Here is a 19,267-nt window from a genome sequence, read left to right as displayed (position 1 = left end):
TAGGGTTGTACCTTTTATGGAATCTGCAGACAAAAGCAACGGCAACGATGAAAGCCAACAGGAAGACGACAGACAAGACGATCAGGACGATGATTAAAGGAGAAAAGTCGCTGTCGTTAGTGTCCGGGACAGGCGTCATGGACTGACGGTAGCGGTCCCACAGGGAGGCGATCTCCGCACTCTTCTCCTCCACCAGTCTGCACAGGGAGCAAATCTTTTCTTATGTCTACATACATAATTATGTGCATTTTTTAACTACACTACTTGTCATAAAACAAGAAGGGCAAAGCCCATACGACTCACATGCTTTACACATTTTTCCTACCAAAATACATGTAACCTTGACCCAAGGTCAATGTCATCCAAGGTCATGCAACACAAAGCTGTTAATTCAAGACATAGGAAGTACAATGGTGCTTATTGGCTCTTTCTACCATGAGATATGGTCACTTTTAGTGGTTCACTACCTTATTTTGGTCACATTTCATAAGGGTCAAAGTGACCTTGACCTTGATCATATGTGACCGAATGTGTCTTATGATGAAAGCATAACATGTGCCCCACATAATTTTTAAGTTTGAAACAGTTATCTTCCATAGTTCAGGGTCAAGGTCACTTCAAAATATGTATACAATCCAACTTTGAAGAGCTCCTGTGACCTTGACCTTGAAGCAAGGTAAACCAAACTGGTATCAAAAGATGGGGCTTACTTTGCCCTATATATCATATATAGGTGAGGTATTGAATCTCAAAAACTTCAGAGAAAATGGGAAAAATATGAAAAATAGCTGTTTTTTAGGCAACATTTATGGCCCCTGCGACCTTGACCTTGAAGCAAGGTCAAGATGCTATGTATGTTTTTTGGGGCCTTGTCATCATACACCATCTTGCCAAATTTGGTACTGATAGACTGAATAGTGTCCAAGAAATATCCAACGTTAAAGTTTTCCGGACGGACGGACGTCCGGACGTCCGGACGGACGGACGGACGGACGGACGGACGACTCGGGTGAGTACATAGACTCACTTTTGCTTCGCATGTGAGTCAAAAACTATACAGATGCGTTTGAGGGTAGATCTTTCTGATGATGACGTTTATCGTAAAACCAATTATATGACTGGAAAGGCCATTGATTCCCATACCTCGTTCAGAAAACAGATTTAGATGACATGACGTAGTGTCAATACAGAGAAACCTACAACACAGACACCCCCCAAAATCAAATTCGCAAAATCAAGGTTCCCGCGATAAAATCGACACAAAATCAGAACAACTAAATCGAAACATGTTTAGCATGTCATTAGACAGAACAAGTACATCTGCACCCAAAACTGTCAATTTTGTTCACATATCTTGTCTAACATGGACGCTAAGGCATGCTGAGCGGTGTAGATGTCAATCCTCTTAGAAGGCATAAACGGCAGTTTTTGAAGCCGTTTTAGCGGGTAATGAGACAACAAAATGATACATTTGAGTAACTCGTTAACGCATTGTCTTCAAACTTTCAGTGATTTGTGCTAACACATGTCGTAAACTACACACGGAATCTCAAGTCATTTGAGATATTAGTTCTGCTGTTATGCGACATACCAGAAAGAATTTTAAAAATAAAGTTGTACCCTGTCCGATTGAACAGAAAAGAAAAAAAAATTAGCATGCATTTAAACAAATGAAAGATTCAATTTACCCTTAAATTCAATACAGTTTCAACAATGGCTGTTCACAGCGCACTTGTTTAAACGCACAACAAAATTCTTGAGCCATTGATTTAGTTAAGGCTGGAGTATACTATGGAGGCCCAATTTCAAAGTGATTAGGTAGTTTTAAAAGTTACTTTTTCTGTTTATAGTTCAATGTTTGCTTTATCAGGAAAATACAAAATATAAAGGGCTTAACGCGCAAAATTTTAAGATAACGACTGAAGTTTAAGCATAGGTATTAGATTTTTTCACGCAAACACTACTGAATACGTTGCAATATTGTACTGTGAAAATGTAAACAAAATAACAATCAGATGATCACAAACTGAAGAAGAGAAATAGGGAAGCAAAATAGAACATTAAACATAGTGATTTTACTTGTGAATTCGGAAAACAATCCTGTTGTATCCATTTTGAAGCTCAATTTGAAGCATGGAACACCAACAAACATTGATTAAAAGTTTTAAAGCGATTACAGTGTTCAGAAATAGTGTTAGATACCAAGTTGAGTTATTCCTCTTTACCAATTTAAAAAAAAAATACACCCCTTAACGCGCAAAATTTTGAACTGTGATGCTTTTACTACCCCCACCCCCTTCCCATTTTCAGAAAAGAGTGCATATTATCTTCCAAATAGAAAAGCAGGGTAGTCAGATGATCAAAAACTTAAGAAGAGAAAGAGGGAAGCAAAATAGAACATCCAACATAATGATTTAACTTGTGAATTATGAGAAAACCATTTTTTTACCCATTTTTACATTTAGTCAAGTTTTGACTAAATGTTTTAACGTAGAGGGGGGAATCGAGACGAGGGTCGTGGTGTATGTGCGTGTGTCTGTCTGTGTGTGTGTGTGTGTGTGTGTAGAGCGATTCAGACTAAACTACTGGACCGATCTTTATGAAATTTGACATGAGAGTTCCTGGGTATGAAATCCCCGAACGTTTTTTTTCATTTTTTTGATGTCTTTGATGACGTCATATCCGGCTTTTCGTGAAAGTTGAGGCGGCACTGTCACGCTCTCATTTTTCAACCAAATTGGTTGAAATTTTGGTCAAGTAATCTTCGACGAAGCCCGGACTTCGGTATTGCATTTCAGCTTGGTGGCTTAAAAATTAATTAATGACTTTGGTCATTAAAAATCTGAACATTGTAAAAAAAACTAAAAATTTATAAAACGATCCAAATTTACGTTCATCTTATTCTCCATCATTTTCTGATTCCAAAAACATATAAATATGTTATATTTGGATTAAAAACAAGCTCTGAAAATTAAATATATAAAAATTATTATCAAAATTAAATTGTCGAAATCAATTTAAAAACACTTTCATCTTATTCCTTGTCGGTTCCTGATTCCAAAAACATATAGATATGATATGTTTGGATTAAAAACACGCTCAGAAAGTTAAAACAAAGAGAGGTACAGAAAAGCGTGCTATCCTTCTTAGCGCAACTACTACCCCGCTCTTCTTGTCAATTTCACTGCCTTTGCCATGAGCGGTGGACTGACGATGCTACGAGTATACGGTCTTGCTGAAAAATGGCATTGCGTTCAGTTTCATTCTGTGAGTTCGACACCTACTTGACTAAATGTTGTATTTTCGCCTTACGCGACTTGTTTAAGCTTAATTTGAAACTTGGAACAAAGACAAACATAAATTAAAAGTGTTAAAGTGATTAGTGTTCAGAAATAGTGTTAGATACCAAGTTGAGTTATCCCTCTTTACCACTGTTAAAAGAAATACACCTCTTGTCGCGCAAAATCTTGAACTGTGATACTTTTACTTCCCCCACCCCTACCCATTTTTTCAGAAAAGAGTGCATATTATCTACCAAATAGAAAAGCAGGGTAGTCAGATGATCAAAAACCTAAGAACAGAAATAGGGAAGCAAAATAGAACATCCAACATAGCGATTTAACTGATGAATTCTGAAAAAAAAAACTTTTTACATTTAGTCAAGTTTTGACTAAATGTTTTAACATAGAGGGGGGAATCGAGACGAGGGTCGTGGTGTATGTGTGTCTGTGTGTGTGTGTGTGTGTGTGTGTAGAGCGATTCAGACTAAACTACTGGACCGATCTTTATGAAATTTGACATGAGAGTTCCTGGGTATGATATCCTCAGACGTTTTTTTCATTTTTTGGATAAATTTCTTTGATGACGTCATATCCGGCTTTTCGTGAAAGTTGAGGCGGCACTGTCACGCTCTCATTTTTCAACCAAATTGGTTGAAATTTTGGTCAAGTAATCTCCGACAAAGCCCGGACTTCGGTATTGCATTTCAGCTTGGTGGCTTAAAAATTAATTAATGACTTTGGTCATTCAAAATCTGAAAATTGTAAAAAAAAAATTTTTTTTATAAAACGATCCAAATTTACGTTCATCTTATTCTCCATCATTTTCTGATTCCAAAAACATATAAATATGTTATATTTGGATTAAAAACAAGCTCTGAAAATTAAAAATATAAAAATTATGATCAAAATTAAATTTTCGAAATCAATTTAAAAACACTTTCATCTTATTCCTTGTCGGTTCCTGATTCCAAAAACATATAGATATGATATGTTTGGATTGAAAACACGCTCAGAAAGTTAAAACGAAGAGAGGTACAGAAAAGCGTGCTATCCTTCTCAGCGCAACTACTACCCCGCTCTTTTTGTCAATTTCACTGCCTTTGCCATGAGCGGTGGACTGACGATGCTACGAGTATACGGTCTTGCTGCGTTGCATTGCGTTCAGTTTCATTCTGTGAGTTCGACAGCTACTTGACTAAATGTTGTATTTTCGCCTTACGCGACTTGTTTACTCATTTTATTAGCTGAATTTAAAGCTTGGAAGACAGAAAAAAATAATTAAAAGTGCTAAAGTGGTTACAGTGTTCAGAAATAGTATTTGATACCAAGTTGAGTTATCCCTCTTCATCACAGTTAAAAGAAACACACCTCTTGTCGCGCAAAATCTTGAACTGTGATGCTTTTACTACCCCCACCCCCTACCCATTTTTCAGAAAAGAGTGCATATTATCTTCCAAATAGAAAAGCAAGGTAGTCAGATGATCAAAAACTTCAGAACAGAAATAGGGAAGCAAAAAAGAACATCCAACAGAGTGATTTAACTGGTGAATTCAGAAACCCCCCCCTTTTTTACTCAATTTATAAGCTGAATTTAAAGCTTGGAAGACAGAACAATTTTTTTAAAGTGCTTAAGTAGTTACAGTGTTCAGAAATAGTGTTAGATACCAAGTTGAGTTATCCCTCTTCATCACAGTTAAAAGAAACACACCTCTTGTTGCGCAAAATCTTGAACTGTGATGCTTTTACTACCCCCACCCCCTACCCATTTTTCAAGAAAGAGTGCATATTATCTTCTAAATAGAATTTTAAACAAGGTAGTCTAAGTCAGATGATCAAAACCTTCAGAACAGAAAGAGGGAAGCAAAAAAGAACATCCAACAGAGTGATTTAACAGGTGAATTCAGAAAACACACTTTTTTACTCATTTTATAAGCTGAATTTAAAGCTTGGAAGACAGAAAAAATAAATTAAAAGTGCTAAAGTGGTTACAGTGTTCAGAACCAGTGTTAGATACCAAGTTGAGTTATCCCTCTTCATCACAGTTAAAAGAAACACACCTCTTGTCGCACAAAATCTTATACTATGATGCTTTTACTACCCCCACCCCCTACCCATTTTTCAGAAAAGAGTGCATATATTGTATTATCTTCCAAATATAAAAGCAAGGTAATCAGATGATCAAAAACTTAAGAAGATAAATAGGGAAGCAAAATAGAATATCCAACATAGTGATTTAACTGTTGAATTCAGAAAAAACCCACTTTTTTAATCATTTTTGAAGCTGAATTAGAAGTTTGGAAGACAGAAAAAAAAGAAAAAAAGTGCTAAAGTGGTTTCAAAAATAGTGTTAGATACCAAGTTGAGTTTTCGCTCTTTATCACAGTTAAAAGAAACACACCTCTTGTCGCGCAAAATCTTGAACTGTGATCCTTTTACTACCCCTGCCCTCAACCCATTTGAACAGAAAAGAGTGCATATTCTATTCCAATTAGAAAAATAAGTAGAAGCAACTGGACATTTTTAAAATACATCTTTTCTGTCAGTCCAAGGATTGCTTAGTCCATTAAAAACAAACAGACTAGGATTTAATGCACCCATTTTAAGAAAAAGTTAACATGATAATTGATATATATATCAGACTTTTTTATGCAATTACTACTGAAGATTCCAGACCAGGTAAAACAATCATTTTATATCCTTTGTCACATTTTTAATTTTTTTTTTTTATAAATCTATCCATAGCGAGTCTTGTCTCTTTGTGTCATTTAGTTATTTTCAAGAATTCTATCCTGGTAACAAAAACAAAAAAATCCCTGCCTACCTACCCTATTTTTTTTAAGCCATGTTAATAGAAACAGACAATTTATTTGTTTTGGCCTAAAGATCTTGAAACATCTGTTTTAATAGAGAAATAACAAGTACAGACATTAGCTGTGTCACTGGAATTTCTTTGTCAGGCTGAAACTTAGCTGTTGCGTTGGTGTCTGCTGTGTGTGTCTGGGTCCAAAGCAACTTTCACATTCTCATCTACACACTCACGTTACACAAGTATACAATTCCACTCACAGAGGCGTTCGGGGATGGGGGTCTCGCACTCGGGCGAATCACACCACAAAATACAAAGTATAACGTACACAGATTTTACTATTGAACCAAAAAGCAAATTAAATCATGAATAAATCAATCAAGCAAAACTTCCACACAATGACACACTCACTCTCGGTTCACACTGCGCTCTGGACGTGCACACTTGGCAGCACGTATACCGTTCCGACGCCGTTTGTCTTCCTGCAAGTCCAGCATAGGCACACGATTGTCCAAGAATCACAATAATCCTCGTGAATGTCACAGCAGGCATAGTAAGGTTACGTAGAAAAGTCCAAAAGGGTGCGTTGATGGTGGTAATCCGGTGTACACACACACACACACACACACACACACACACACACACACACACACACACGCGCGCGCACTCCGGTTTGGTAAGTTACTTGATAAATAATGTAGCCTGTAGATTTAACGGGGAGACTGATCAGGCAGGAAGAGCAATGATACTTTTACATTTCCGATGTTCAGCGATAAACTTGTTTTCTTCGAGAGTTCGATCTTCGTGCGATTCTGGCGCGTTGTCACCAAGAACGTTAAAACAAAACTTGACTAAATGTAAAAACCAGGATATCATCATGATGCCTCTCTACTAAAACCATGTCTAGGAACTCTTCATCTAAAGTCAGTCAGTATTAACCTCCTCAACACAATCCTCATCTTGTCCCATAGTGATTTCTGCAGCCAAAGAACATGACCGATTTGTCGTCTTCCATTGCGAAATTCAGATCTACCCCAACTACGTGCATTGATCTGAGCAATAAAATGTAGATGCGATAATCTGCAAACATCTCTTCAACGCAATCTGCATCTTGTCCCATCGTGATTTCTGTCGGCAAAAAACATGTGGTTCTCAACTCACAAGACCGATTTGTCATCTTCCAGTGTGAAATTCAGTTCTGCCCCAAGTACGTGTAATAAAATGTAGAAGCGATAATGTGAAAAAAATCTTTTTGCGTGAACGCTGCCACGTTGTCATCAGTCCGATGTCTTTTATCCAGAGCAGGGATGAACACACTTTTTCATCAGTAGTTTGTTATGTTTATCCGCAGACTGCTTTCCATTACTTGTCTGTTTTAGATTGACTCGTAGGGTTCTTCAGCCAGGCCGCAACACGTGCTTGTTTACTGACACGTTAATTCTCACGCACGACATGTCGTAAATACAAGTTCTAACGATTGTTTTGTATTGCACTGATAGAGAATGACGATATTTGTAAACGTCTACCATTTCCTAATGTTTATTTCATTATTTTGCATACGGATATGGCTAATAAGTGGATAATCTGTTACGACACGAAACGCGTTCTAAATCCGGGAAGGGAGGCTACTCCAACGTACTTTCCAAAGTGTACTCCTGCCTTAAGCGTTTCGGCAGTGACATTTGCGCTCATCGCTCTTAAAAACTACTTTCGCGTTGAAATCCTCATACCACCCATGTCTGATAAAATATGTACATGAAATTTGAGTATGTGGCGCATCTGTTATTGTTCTTGAAGATTTCAACAAATTAATTTTTTTCGATGAGTCAGCAAAAACCTACCGTCAATTTAAGAACAATTTCTGACATGACAAATAACAGCAGACCTAATGTCTCAAATGACTTGACATTCCGTATGTATTTTACGACATGTGTTAGCACCAATCTCCGAAAGTTTGAAGATAATGCGTTAGCGAGTTACTCAAATGTACTATTTTTGTCTCATTACCAGCTAAAACGGCTTCAAAAACTGCCGTTTATGCCTGCTGAGAGGATTGACACCTACACCGCTCAGCATGCCATAGCGTCCATGTCAGACAAGATATGTGAACAAAACTGACTGATTTGGGTGCAGATGTGATTGTTCTGTCTACGGACATGCTAAACATGTTTCGTTTGAGCAGTTCTGATTTTTTGTCAATTTTAACGCGGGAACCTTGATTTTGCGAATTTGATTTTGGGGGGTGTCTGTGTTGTAAACACGTCATGTAAACTCAATCTGTTTTTTGAATAAGCTGGGGGAATAAACGGCCTTTCCAGTCATATAATTGGTTTTACGATAAACGGCCTCATCAGAAAGATCTACCCTCAAACGCATCTGTATAGTTTTTTTAGGACGAGTAGTGTAGTTCATGTCTGTACATTGCACAGTCATCGTCATTCAAGGACTTCACTCTTCTGACTTTGCTTTGCACCGCCGCGGATTGAATGTATTGTGATGAAATATGGTTTTCTACAGGCGGTGAAATAATGCATAGTTTCCTAAGTCAGAGTCTGACAAGTTCCTAATGAGAACCGTTTTCCGTTTGATTTAACCATGAAAGAGACACTGCACTTGATGTCTGATGATAAAAAAAATAAGAGCAAATCATCATCACCAACATCAACAACGATACATACAGCAGCAAGCCACAACATGCAATGCATTTCTACGGTAGGTACACTGAAAGAAATCTACCGTTTTACTTACGATTGAAGTTTAGCCTTTGGGAGTGGCTCCCATGTAGTTGTGTTCTTCGCTGATATAAACACTCTGGACCTGCAAAGAAGTGGGCAATGTTCCCGCTCCATTAATTTGTCAACTTCATTCAGACGCATTGCAATGCAGTTTTCTCACTGTTAACAATTAATGTAATAACAAAGGTGGGGAGAGGTGTGGGTCGGGGAAAGAGGGATGGGAGGGACAAGAGAGGTGGGGGGGGGGGTTGGAGACACGCGCGCGCTTTTGATTATGTGCGTATATTTGTGAGTGTGTGTGTGAGTGGGGGGGCGTGTACGAGTGTGTGTGTATGTATGTATGTATGCATGTGTGTGTGTGTGTGTGTGTGTGTGTGTGTGTGTGTGTGTGTGTGTGTGTGTGTATATATATATATGTGTGTGTGTGTGTGCGTGTGTGTGTGCTGTTGCAAGTTTTCTCAACGGTGTATACCTATATTTTCTCCTACTCTTGTGTTGCAAAGAGGGTTTTGTTCTCGTAAATCTGTGGGTTGGTCACTACACGCTTCAGCACAGATAGTATGAACATACATACCCTTCTGACGAGCCCGGGAAGATAGTGTCCACTGTCACGTTGACACCTAGTATTGAACTCAGCTCCCTGACAACAAAAATGACCGACATTCCCTCCAGTGACATTTCAGCAGACACGGTGTTTCAAAGCGCGCCTTAAGTTGTACATTTCGGCTAGTGGTTAGACACACGATATAAACGTACAAGGGAAGCATGAGTTTGAAAGCATGAAGCGTTTGGCACATCCATCGGTGAAACCATACGAAAGACGAACCATGACTCTTTAAACAAAGACAGTCGTGTTCAGAAATACTGCTGGCAATGATTCAAAAGCTAATAAAGGCATCTTTAAATCATGATGCCTGTGTCTTGGTCAAGTTACTCTGATACCTGCTGAAACAACAAGGCGGGAAGTGGCTCTACAAATTGAATTCCTTGGTACTTCATGTGCAAATTCAATAAATAGGTTACATGATGAAGTGCCAATATCGTTTGAACACAGGCGTACGACTTCTGAAGATGTCTTCCCCTTCGTATAAACAAACCGGAAAGGCAATCAATGTCTCATATTGCTGCTAAAGTCATATTTGTGTAGAAACGAACAGTCTTCTTTTTTCTTACGTCTGAATGGTGTCCTTTTTGGGCAACAAGACATCGGATGACACAGGTGCCTGAAGTACCACAGTTTTGTTGTTAATGTGAATTGTTACCTGTGGGGAAGAAACGCTTGTTAATAAACGCGGACAAGATGCATTCATGTGCACAATGTCAGAACAAAACAAAAATGCACCACACGCCGAGCTACCGTTGACAATACGGCATCGATGCATAACCTCACTTATCCAGGCTGAATGAGTGCCTGGTATGTCAACATTCGATCGAACGAATGTGCGCAGAGACACACACTGATCAAGAAACAGCAACCTCTATTTGCTTCTATTAATGAATACACTCTTTGAATTTATGTTCCTTATATGGTCAAACGCGTCCTTTTTTCTTTCCATATAGGGTAAAAGGCGGTATTACCATTGGAAAAAACCGGGAAAATCATGCTGTAACTTTCTAAGCATGCGCTTTGGAGAAATAAACCATTGTGTAAATGTCTGTCTCTGTCTCTAACATCCGCTCATCACGCCCCGAGCGCGTTTGTACCGCACGGGAGCTTGCGTTCCCTTCCCTATGGTACTTCCCTGCGTCTGTGTGTTCATGTTGACTGCGTTGTTGAGTGACAGTGTGCAGCTTACCTGCATCGGGACTGAAGAGCAGCGCCTGAAAACAAGGATGAATGTGGTTACCGTGGGAACAGTTTCCTTTCTTACATGACAGCACAAACACGAAAATGTGTATATCTATTCATTGGGTAAGTTTAAGGGTTACTATTGATCGGACTGTTTGTGTTGAGTTTTTGATGAATTTGACGAATCTAATGAATCTGGGGCATCCACTGAACCTTAATCTAAACGCACACGGCACAAGTTTTATTCGATAAGGCAACACAAAATTACGGTAAAGAATTAAAATCAAAGTGAGTATAAACGCTTCATGGCGCTGATTCTCTCAGGTTGAAGAGACAACAAGTCGCATAAAGCGAAATTACTATCTTTAGTCAATCTGTCGAACTCACAGAATGAAACTGAACGCACTGCACTTTTTTTGCCTGGACCCTATAGCATATTGTCAATCTCCCGCACGTGGAAAAGGCAGTGAAATTAACAAGCCAGTATAGCGCTGTCGCGGTTGCGCTTAACAGCAGGCATGGGAATGGTCCGCGGATCTGCTAATTTCAGCGGTTTTCGTGAGGAGTTTTAGCGGGGGAAAAAAAATTCAGCGGGGAAAAAAAATCCCTCAAAAATCGTATAATTATGAGGTTTTTATTCTCAAACGGTCGGGTGTCTTCAAATGGCACAAGCCACTATCCGGAACTGACGGTTGACTTCAGCTTTTGTAGTCTTGGCTGTCCCACGTGATATGAAACAGACGTTCGCGCAACATCCGCTGCATGTGGTTTACTTGTCCGAGACAACGACGCGTCTCTTGTGTTCGATTTGAAAGAAAACTTCATGTCTTCGGTATCGAATATTGTTCGACGCGGCCAGGATTATGACGAAAAAGGTGTGGTTAACCAGTGGAAACGGGATTGGGTTTTCAAAGAGGTTAAAGTTGGTGACAAGCAAGAGCGGATCGGTGAACACATACGAAAAGTCGACACGCCCGGTCAAGCAAGATGCACCCTTTGTGACAGAGAAATTGTGTACAGCAATCGTGGTTTCATTGCCCTCAGCGAGCATCTACTAACGAAAAGACACAAGGATAAGAGAGTGAGAGCAGTCAGTGAATGTTTGCAAGAAAGTCATAAAGTATGCACAATCCTTTGTTCAGAATTTTTAAAACTTAAAGTTGTAGCTGAAAACAGGAGAGGGACCCAAAAACAGGGGGGTCCGTCCGGGGGTCCTCCCCCGGAAAAAAATTGTAAAGATCAAAATCTACGCAATCTGAGGGGTATTTGGGACAAAGTTTAGCATTTAATTTCACATAAATATGCAGGTGTTTTAGCTGCAACTTTAAGTTTTAAAAATTCTGAACAAAGGATTGTGCATACTTTAGGCCCCCCCCCAAAAAAAAAATAGTCTGTTTACGGTATCCCGACCGACCCTATTTTTTTGCGCGACCCTAGACTTTTTTTTTGGCATTTGGGGGGGAAAAAAAGTCTGTTTTTTGGCAAAATAACTTAAAATATGTTTTTTGGGAAGAAAAAAATAAAAAAATTCCCGACCTACTGACCCTATTTTTTTTTTGCCTATGTTACCGTAAACAGACTATTTATTTTTTTGGCCTTATGACTTTCTTGCAAACATTCACTGACTGCTCTCACTCTCAATCCTTGTTTTAGCTGCAACTTTAAGTTTTAAAAATTCTGAACAAAGGATTGTGCATACTTTATGACTTTCTTGCAAACATTCACTGGATAACAGGATAGCGAGCTGTTCTGTATAGATCTATATTCTGTTTGAGCTTTCTGAGCTTGTTTTTAATCCAAATATAAAATATCTATATGTTTTTGGAATCAGACACTGACAAGATATAAGATGAAATTGTTTTTAAATCGATTTCTGATATTATAATTTATAATAATATAGCTTTCTCTGGAATCACAACTTGTTCAGCAGGTAACGGAATATCGTGTTTTGGGCGTGATAGTCGATCAAGAATTAAAATGGCAATCTCATGTTCATTATATTTGTCAAAAAGTATCCAAGAACTTGTTTCTGCTATCTTAGTTAAAGCTATATGTAGATATTGCGACACTGAAACTATTTTATCATGCCCACATCTTATCCCATATTAATTACGCATCAACTCTTTGGGATGGCGTCTCCGATGTTCACATGAAAAAGTTAAACTCTCTACATCGTCGGGCAGCTAAACTCATGTTAAATGGCCCACAATTGTCTTTTTGTCAACTAGTTGAAGTTGAAGAATCTAAATTACCTTCCTCTAGTTAAACAGTGACAGTTTAATAAGACTGTAATGATGTATAAAGTATATCATGGCGAAGATCCCAACTATATTCAGGACCTGTTTCACAGAGTCACTGAAAGGTACGGGTCTATCAATTTTCTACCACCAATACCCAGGATTGATTTGTTAATAACTAGTCAAGCCTTATTATGTAATATGATCCTTATCCTCGCTAAAGAGTTTTAAACGAGCACTGCATAATTACTACATGTTTGCCTAGATGGACATGCAAGTAGCTGTCAACAAAGGGCAAAGCTTAATGAACTACGAAAATATGTTGTGTATTACATGTATTATGTGTATAAATTGATGTTGCGATAGTTCCATCATCATCATCCTCCTCCTCCTCCTCCTAATCATCATCATTTACACTATTCTAATCGTTGTAGGCATTAGTGTCAACGTTGGTATCGTGTGAATTTTACCGTCTATCACTTTATATGTGTAACATCAATCAACATGTTGCATGTTTTGCTTGCTTGCTGATTGCTTTTTCATTTTTGACTTGTATGTTGTTTTGTTTTTGTTTGTGTATGCTTACTTTGTCATTGTGTTGTTTGTTTGCTTGTTTGTTCGTTTAGTTTGCTTATTTATCTGGTTGTTTTACTTGTTTATCATTTATTAGAATTTTGTATTAGAAGTAAGGACTGGTTGTAAGAAAAGGCGCAGCCTTAAACCTCTATCCTTGAAAAATTAAGTTCCATCATCATCATCATCATCTCTCTCCCCCTCTCTCTCTCCTTCTTTGTATCTCTCTCTCTTTGTTTGCAAAATAACTTACTGTTGTACTATGCTCAGTGGATTGTCGCAGGCTGTAACAGTGACAAGGCAAACCTCTGACTGTGTTACCGTGTTGCTAAGCCTGACGTCACCAGAAATGGAGTCAATAATGACCCCACTACAGCCTAGACTTCCATGCGATCGCAGCTCATAGGTGACGTTAGCATTTGATCCTTGGTCAGCATCAGTCGCATTCACCTGTTTGATATATATGTAAGTTTTTACAAGAAAGGAAGACGGAAAGAGAGAAATATGGACAGAAAGAAATAAGAAAAGTAAAACAATTAAAGGAGGAAATAAAAACAATTTAAAACAAACCCACCTCTGTGACTGATAATCAAACCATTTTCAGACTTGTCCAGTGTTAGCATATATTTTCTTCTGCGCTTCTCCGCAGGTTGATCACTCGTATCGTGCGCCGCTAACACAATGGTCTAGCCTGGTGATCACCGATAGTTTGCCTTCAGTCAGCATCATTTACTAAAAGCGCTTGTAACATTGTTAAGAATAGTGTATACCATACACAGACTGATGTAACACCGACCGTACTCTAGTAAGTTCTACATTCCTGTCCACCCGAACGCGAAACTCACCGTGACGAAAGGGGTGAAATCGTGGGCAATGACGTCATAGCTCTCCCTGTCAAAGAGCGGACTGTTATCGTTGATGTCCTGTAGGCGTATGATCACTGTAGCATTGCAATGGGCACGGATACAGGCCTCAGTGACCGTCACTTCTTCTGCCCCGATCTGAGAGCACACAAACATGATGACAGGTCAAAACGCACAACAATGTACATGTTGTCATCTCTTGTGCCCCGATCAAAGAGCACACAGACAAACTGACAGGTCATACAGCACAGCAATGTAAATGTTACAGCAATGTAAATGTTTTTATCTCTTCTGCCCTGATCTGATAGCACTTAGAACTGCTGACGGGTCATACATCACTGCAATAATGTGGTCATCACTTGTAACCCGATCAAAGAGCACACAGAAATGCTGACAGGTCATACAGCACAGCAATGTAAATGTGGTCATCTCTTGTTACTCGATCAAAGAGCACACAGACTGACTGACAGGTCATACAGCACCCCAATGTAAATGTTGTCATCTCTTGTGCCCCGATCTGAGAGCACACAGACATGCTGACAGGTCATACAGCATACCAATGTAAATGTTGTCATCTCTTGTTCCCCCCGCGGGTTAGGGGGAAGAATTTACCCGATGCTCCCCAGCATGTCGTAAGAGGCGACTAACGGATTCTGTTTCTCCTTTTACCCTTGTTAAGTGTTTCTTATATAGAATATAGTCAATGTTTGTAAAGATTTTAGTCAAGCGGTATGTAAGAAATGTTAAGTCCTTTGTACTGGAAACTTGCATTCTCCCAGTAAGGTCATATATTGTACTACGTTGCAAGCCCCTGGAGCAATTTTTTTATTAGTGCTTTTGTGAACAAGAAACATTTAACAAGTGGCTCTATCCCATCTCCCCCCTTTCCCCGTCGCGATATAACCTTGAACGGTTGAAAACGACGTTAAACACCAAATAAAGAAAGAGAGAAAGAAAAAGAAAGAAAGTTGTCATCTCTTGTACCCCGATCTGAGAGCACACAGACATGCTGACAGGTCATACTGCATACCAATGTAAATATTGTCATCTCTTATGCCCCGATCTGAGAGAACACAGACATACTGACAGGTCATACAGCATACCAATGTAAATGTTGTCATCTCTTGTGCCCCGATCTGAGAGCACACAGACATGCTGACAGGTCATACAGCATTCCACTTTAAATGTTGCCATCTCTTGTGCCCTGATCTGAGAGCACACAGACAATGCTGACAGGTCATACAGCACAGCATTGTAAATGTCGTTATCTCTTGTGCCCCGATCTGAGAGCACACAAACATGATGACAGGTCAAAACGCACAACAATGTTAATGTTGTCACATCTGAGGTGCGTTGCTTAGGCAGACCGTAACAGAACGTTTGCAAACGTTTTCTGGGCAACGCATAGTTTTGTCGTATCGCTCGCGAACGCTCGCTCGAGTACCATTGTCTGGGGTCACTGAAGCGTAACAAAGGCGACCGCTCGCCGAGAATGGTCTAGGCAACGGGAGTTTGTGCCGAGCATTCTGTAACGTACCTGAGAGGTGGCACGCCAGAAACAATTGCACTGTACTGAGCTTGCTGTTTGACTCTCTCTCTCTTTCTCTCTATCGCAGTCTCTCTCTCTGCCTTGCGTGCTCTCCCTCTCTTTCTCTGTCTCGCTCTCTCTGTCCCTCTGTGCCTGTCTCTCTGTCTACGTCTCTGTCCCTCTCTTTCTCATTCTTTCTTTCTTTCTCCCCCCCCCCCCCCCATATCCCTCTCCCTATGTCTTTCTCTTTCTTTTTACCTCTCTCTCTATATGTCTGTCTCTCTTTGTGGTCTCTCTCTCGTATCGTTTTTGCTCTCTTTCTATCTCTTTCTCTCTCTCTTTCGCTCTCATTTCCCTCCCTCCTCTCTCTTTCTCTGTCTCTCTCTCTCTCACACACACACACACACACACACACACACACACACACACACACACACATTCTTTATGTTCGTCTGACTCTCTGTCTCCCCCTCTCTCTCTCTGTTTCTCTCTCCCCCTCTCTCTCTCTTTGTCTCTCTCTCTGCCACTCTCTCTCTCCCCCCCCCCCCCCAACCTTCATATTTCCGTGCAATGAAGTGTGTGGGTGTATTTGCTTGTTTGCCTGTGCGCATGTGAATGTGTGTGTGTCTGTGTGTGTGTGTGCTTGTTTATTTGTGTTTGTGTATGTGTGTGTGTGTGTGTCAGTGTGTGTGTGTGTGTGTGTGTGTGTGTGTGAGTGTATATATATATTTGTATGAGCGCACGCGCTTGTGATTGTATGTGTTTGTATGTGTGCGTCTGTGCGTGCGCGTGTGTGTGTGTGTGTGTGTATGTGTGTGTGTTCGTGTGCGTAAGCTTTGGTGTGTGTGTGTGCGTGTGTTTGTGTGTGTGTGTATGTATGTGTGTGTGTGCGTGTGTGTGTGTGTGTGTGTGTTTAGTTGTGTGTCTTTCTTTGCTTGTTTAGTTGTTTGACCTGTGGTTTTGTGTGTCATATTGTATTTGCTGCAAGGTCGCGTTATCTGCTTTTTTCACGAGATCGGACTTAAGATTGAAAAGGCTGACGTCCACAAAAAGTCAGAGCGAGCTCGAGAAGAATGCGTGCAGGCAGGTTTCACAATCTTCAATCACAGACTTCCTTTTTTTTCAACAAAATCAATCTTGACAGAGACCTTTGAAATAATGTTTTTATTGAAGCCTTACATCCTCCTGGATGGAATCAAGACAAAAACTTGTATGCAGACGCATTCTTGTCGACATAATGTGATATCTTGTTACAGTACTCTATCAAACAAAGGGATAGACTTAAACAGAATTGGATAACCATTTATTCAAAGAATATTGTCCAGAGGCTTTAATAAATTAAGCAATAACAATGCAAGCAAAATATCATTTCCGAGCTCAGTGAAAAAAGCAGCAAATAAGGACTAATTATGGGAATTCCGTTCTTCTGAACTGCTATTTCGCTGTGATGCACGTCATGAGCATACCTTCAAAAAGTAACAATGTTAATTGCACTCCATTTCTCTTTTTTTTTTTTTAAGTAGAATCATTGACCAATGAAAATAAAACGATCTTGGAAAAAAAGTTGCATATTCTTAGAAATAAATACCTGAAAATGTAACCCTACCCTCTAAATGGTGACATCATGACAGCGAAAAAAATACCGAACAAGTCATGTGAAGCGATAATAAAACATTAAGTTGATTTGAAACTAAAAGATCAACATTGGAACCAGGGACGAGTCATTAACAATGCTAGTGAGATTTGGCTAGCCGAAAGCAGAAGACCGCAAAAAAGGCGATTTTTCTCATTTGAGCAGATTTTCACACTAAGCATGACATATCTGTTTATACATTGGGATCCAGGAAATCGAAAGGATACAATACAATGACTTTTGAATCTGTAATCAAAAGTGTTATTATTATTTGCAATTTTTAGAATGTTATGTAACAAATTTAATAATACAATTCTGAACTTATACATAACTTGACGAAATGTAAAACAAGTCGCGTGAAGCGATATATAAACCTGTAGTCAATCTATAGGCATCAAATTGAAGGATAAACTCAAAAGAACAGTCATCGGCGAGACTAAATTCAGATAGTCTTTTGACAGCCCGAAAACCGTCACGGGTCACACTCGTCTCCGCGAAGCATACTCCACCTGTTTTCTTTAATTCTGAACGCGTTTTTAAAGTAAACATTACATATGTATATATATTTTAAATCAGAAAAAGATAAGAAGTACAATGCAGTAATGTTTGAATCTGTAATGAAATATTTGTTATTGATGACAATTTAATGAGCGAACTTATTCGCTTATTTTCAAGCTACATAGCTCTAATGCAATATCAAAGTCCCGACTGAGTCAAAGATTACTTGACAGTTCCGCCCCAACTATCACAAAAACAGAAAAGATGTCCTCAAAGACTGTGGCAGAGTACCTTAACGCAGTCCTAGTATATCCACTACAGACTGAACTGTGGCATAGTACCTGGACGCAGTCCCAGTATATCCACTACAAACTGAACTGTGACATAGTACCTGGACGCTATCCCAGTATATCCACTACAGACTGAACTGTGACATAGTACCTGGACGCTATCCCAGTATATCCACTACAGACTGAACTGTGATATAGTACCTGGACGCTGTCCCAGTATATATCCACTACAGGCTGAACTGTGGCATAGTAATTGGACGCTGTGTCAGTATATCTACTACAGGCTGAACTGTGGCATAGTACCTGGACGCTGTCCCAGCCCACTGCAGACTGAACCTTAATTGGCACAAGCATCAGAGACGAAGAGGTAACCTTAGCCAATGGTGAAAAGGTGGTTAACAACAACCAAGGGCTGTTCTCTGATTCTGAGTCTTGCCATTTCCACTTGAACATCAGCGCACACTTTGATCTTTTTTAAAAAATCCAAGTTGAGGAGATGCAGACCATCGAGAGTGTTGGCCCTACTTAGAGCAAGATGAGATCATTACACCCTAAAAGTGTGCACAGTTTTAGAGGTCTAGCTTGAAAAACATGAGAGATAACCCCAACGTTAAGGTTTTTTGTCTACGTACATGGGGATGGACACATGTGAATCCTAATACTCACCATTACATAGGTGAGTCAAAAACACTGCCCTAAAGTTTGGCATTTGGAAAGTTAAAACAAGTCGCGTAAGGCGAAATTACTACATTTAGTCAAGCTGTGGAACTCACAGAATGAAACTGAACGCACTGCATTATTTCACAATGACCGTAGTCCACCGCTCGTGCAAAAGGCAGTGAAATTAACGAGCCTGTTTAGTGCGGTAGTGGTTGCGCTGTGCTACATAGCACGCTTTTCTGTACGCTTCATTTTAACTTTCTGAGCGTGTTTTTAATCCAAACATATCATCTATATCTATATAGGGCTTGTGTGTGTGTGTGTGTGTGTCTGTCTGTCTGTCTGTCTGTCACTTCGCGATGCACGGCCAAAGT

At 39.5% G+C, this 19,267-nt stretch overlaps 1 protein-coding gene across 1 annotated transcript in view; it reads right to left on the bottom strand.

Annotated features, from left to right (window-relative positions):
- The window catches only part of LOC138960783 (uncharacterized), a 112,495-nt gene that overhangs the window by 10,564 nt on the left and 82,664 nt on the right, over nucleotides 1-19,267 (bottom strand). Inside the window, exons 14-20 of the mRNA XM_070332432.1 lie at nucleotides 14,267-14,422; nucleotides 13,675-13,871; nucleotides 10,619-10,643; nucleotides 9,996-10,084; nucleotides 9,397-9,462; nucleotides 8,836-8,904; nucleotides 12-197 (exon numbers count right to left, since the gene is read on the bottom strand). Coding sequence (XP_070188533.1) covers nucleotides 12-197; nucleotides 8,836-8,904; nucleotides 9,397-9,462; nucleotides 9,996-10,084; nucleotides 10,619-10,643; nucleotides 13,675-13,871; nucleotides 14,267-14,422 — 788 coding nt within the window. The remainder of the gene's footprint in view (nucleotides 1-11; nucleotides 198-8,835; nucleotides 8,905-9,396; nucleotides 9,463-9,995; nucleotides 10,085-10,618; nucleotides 10,644-13,674; nucleotides 13,872-14,266; nucleotides 14,423-19,267) is intronic.

This window comes from Littorina saxatilis, linkage group LG3, assembly GCF_037325665.1.
Source record: "Littorina saxatilis isolate snail1 linkage group LG3, US_GU_Lsax_2.0, whole genome shotgun sequence".
Lineage (NCBI taxonomy): Eukaryota > Metazoa > Mollusca > Gastropoda > Littorinimorpha > Littorinidae > Littorina > Littorina saxatilis.
This window is presented reverse-complemented; position numbering and strand designations above follow the sequence as displayed.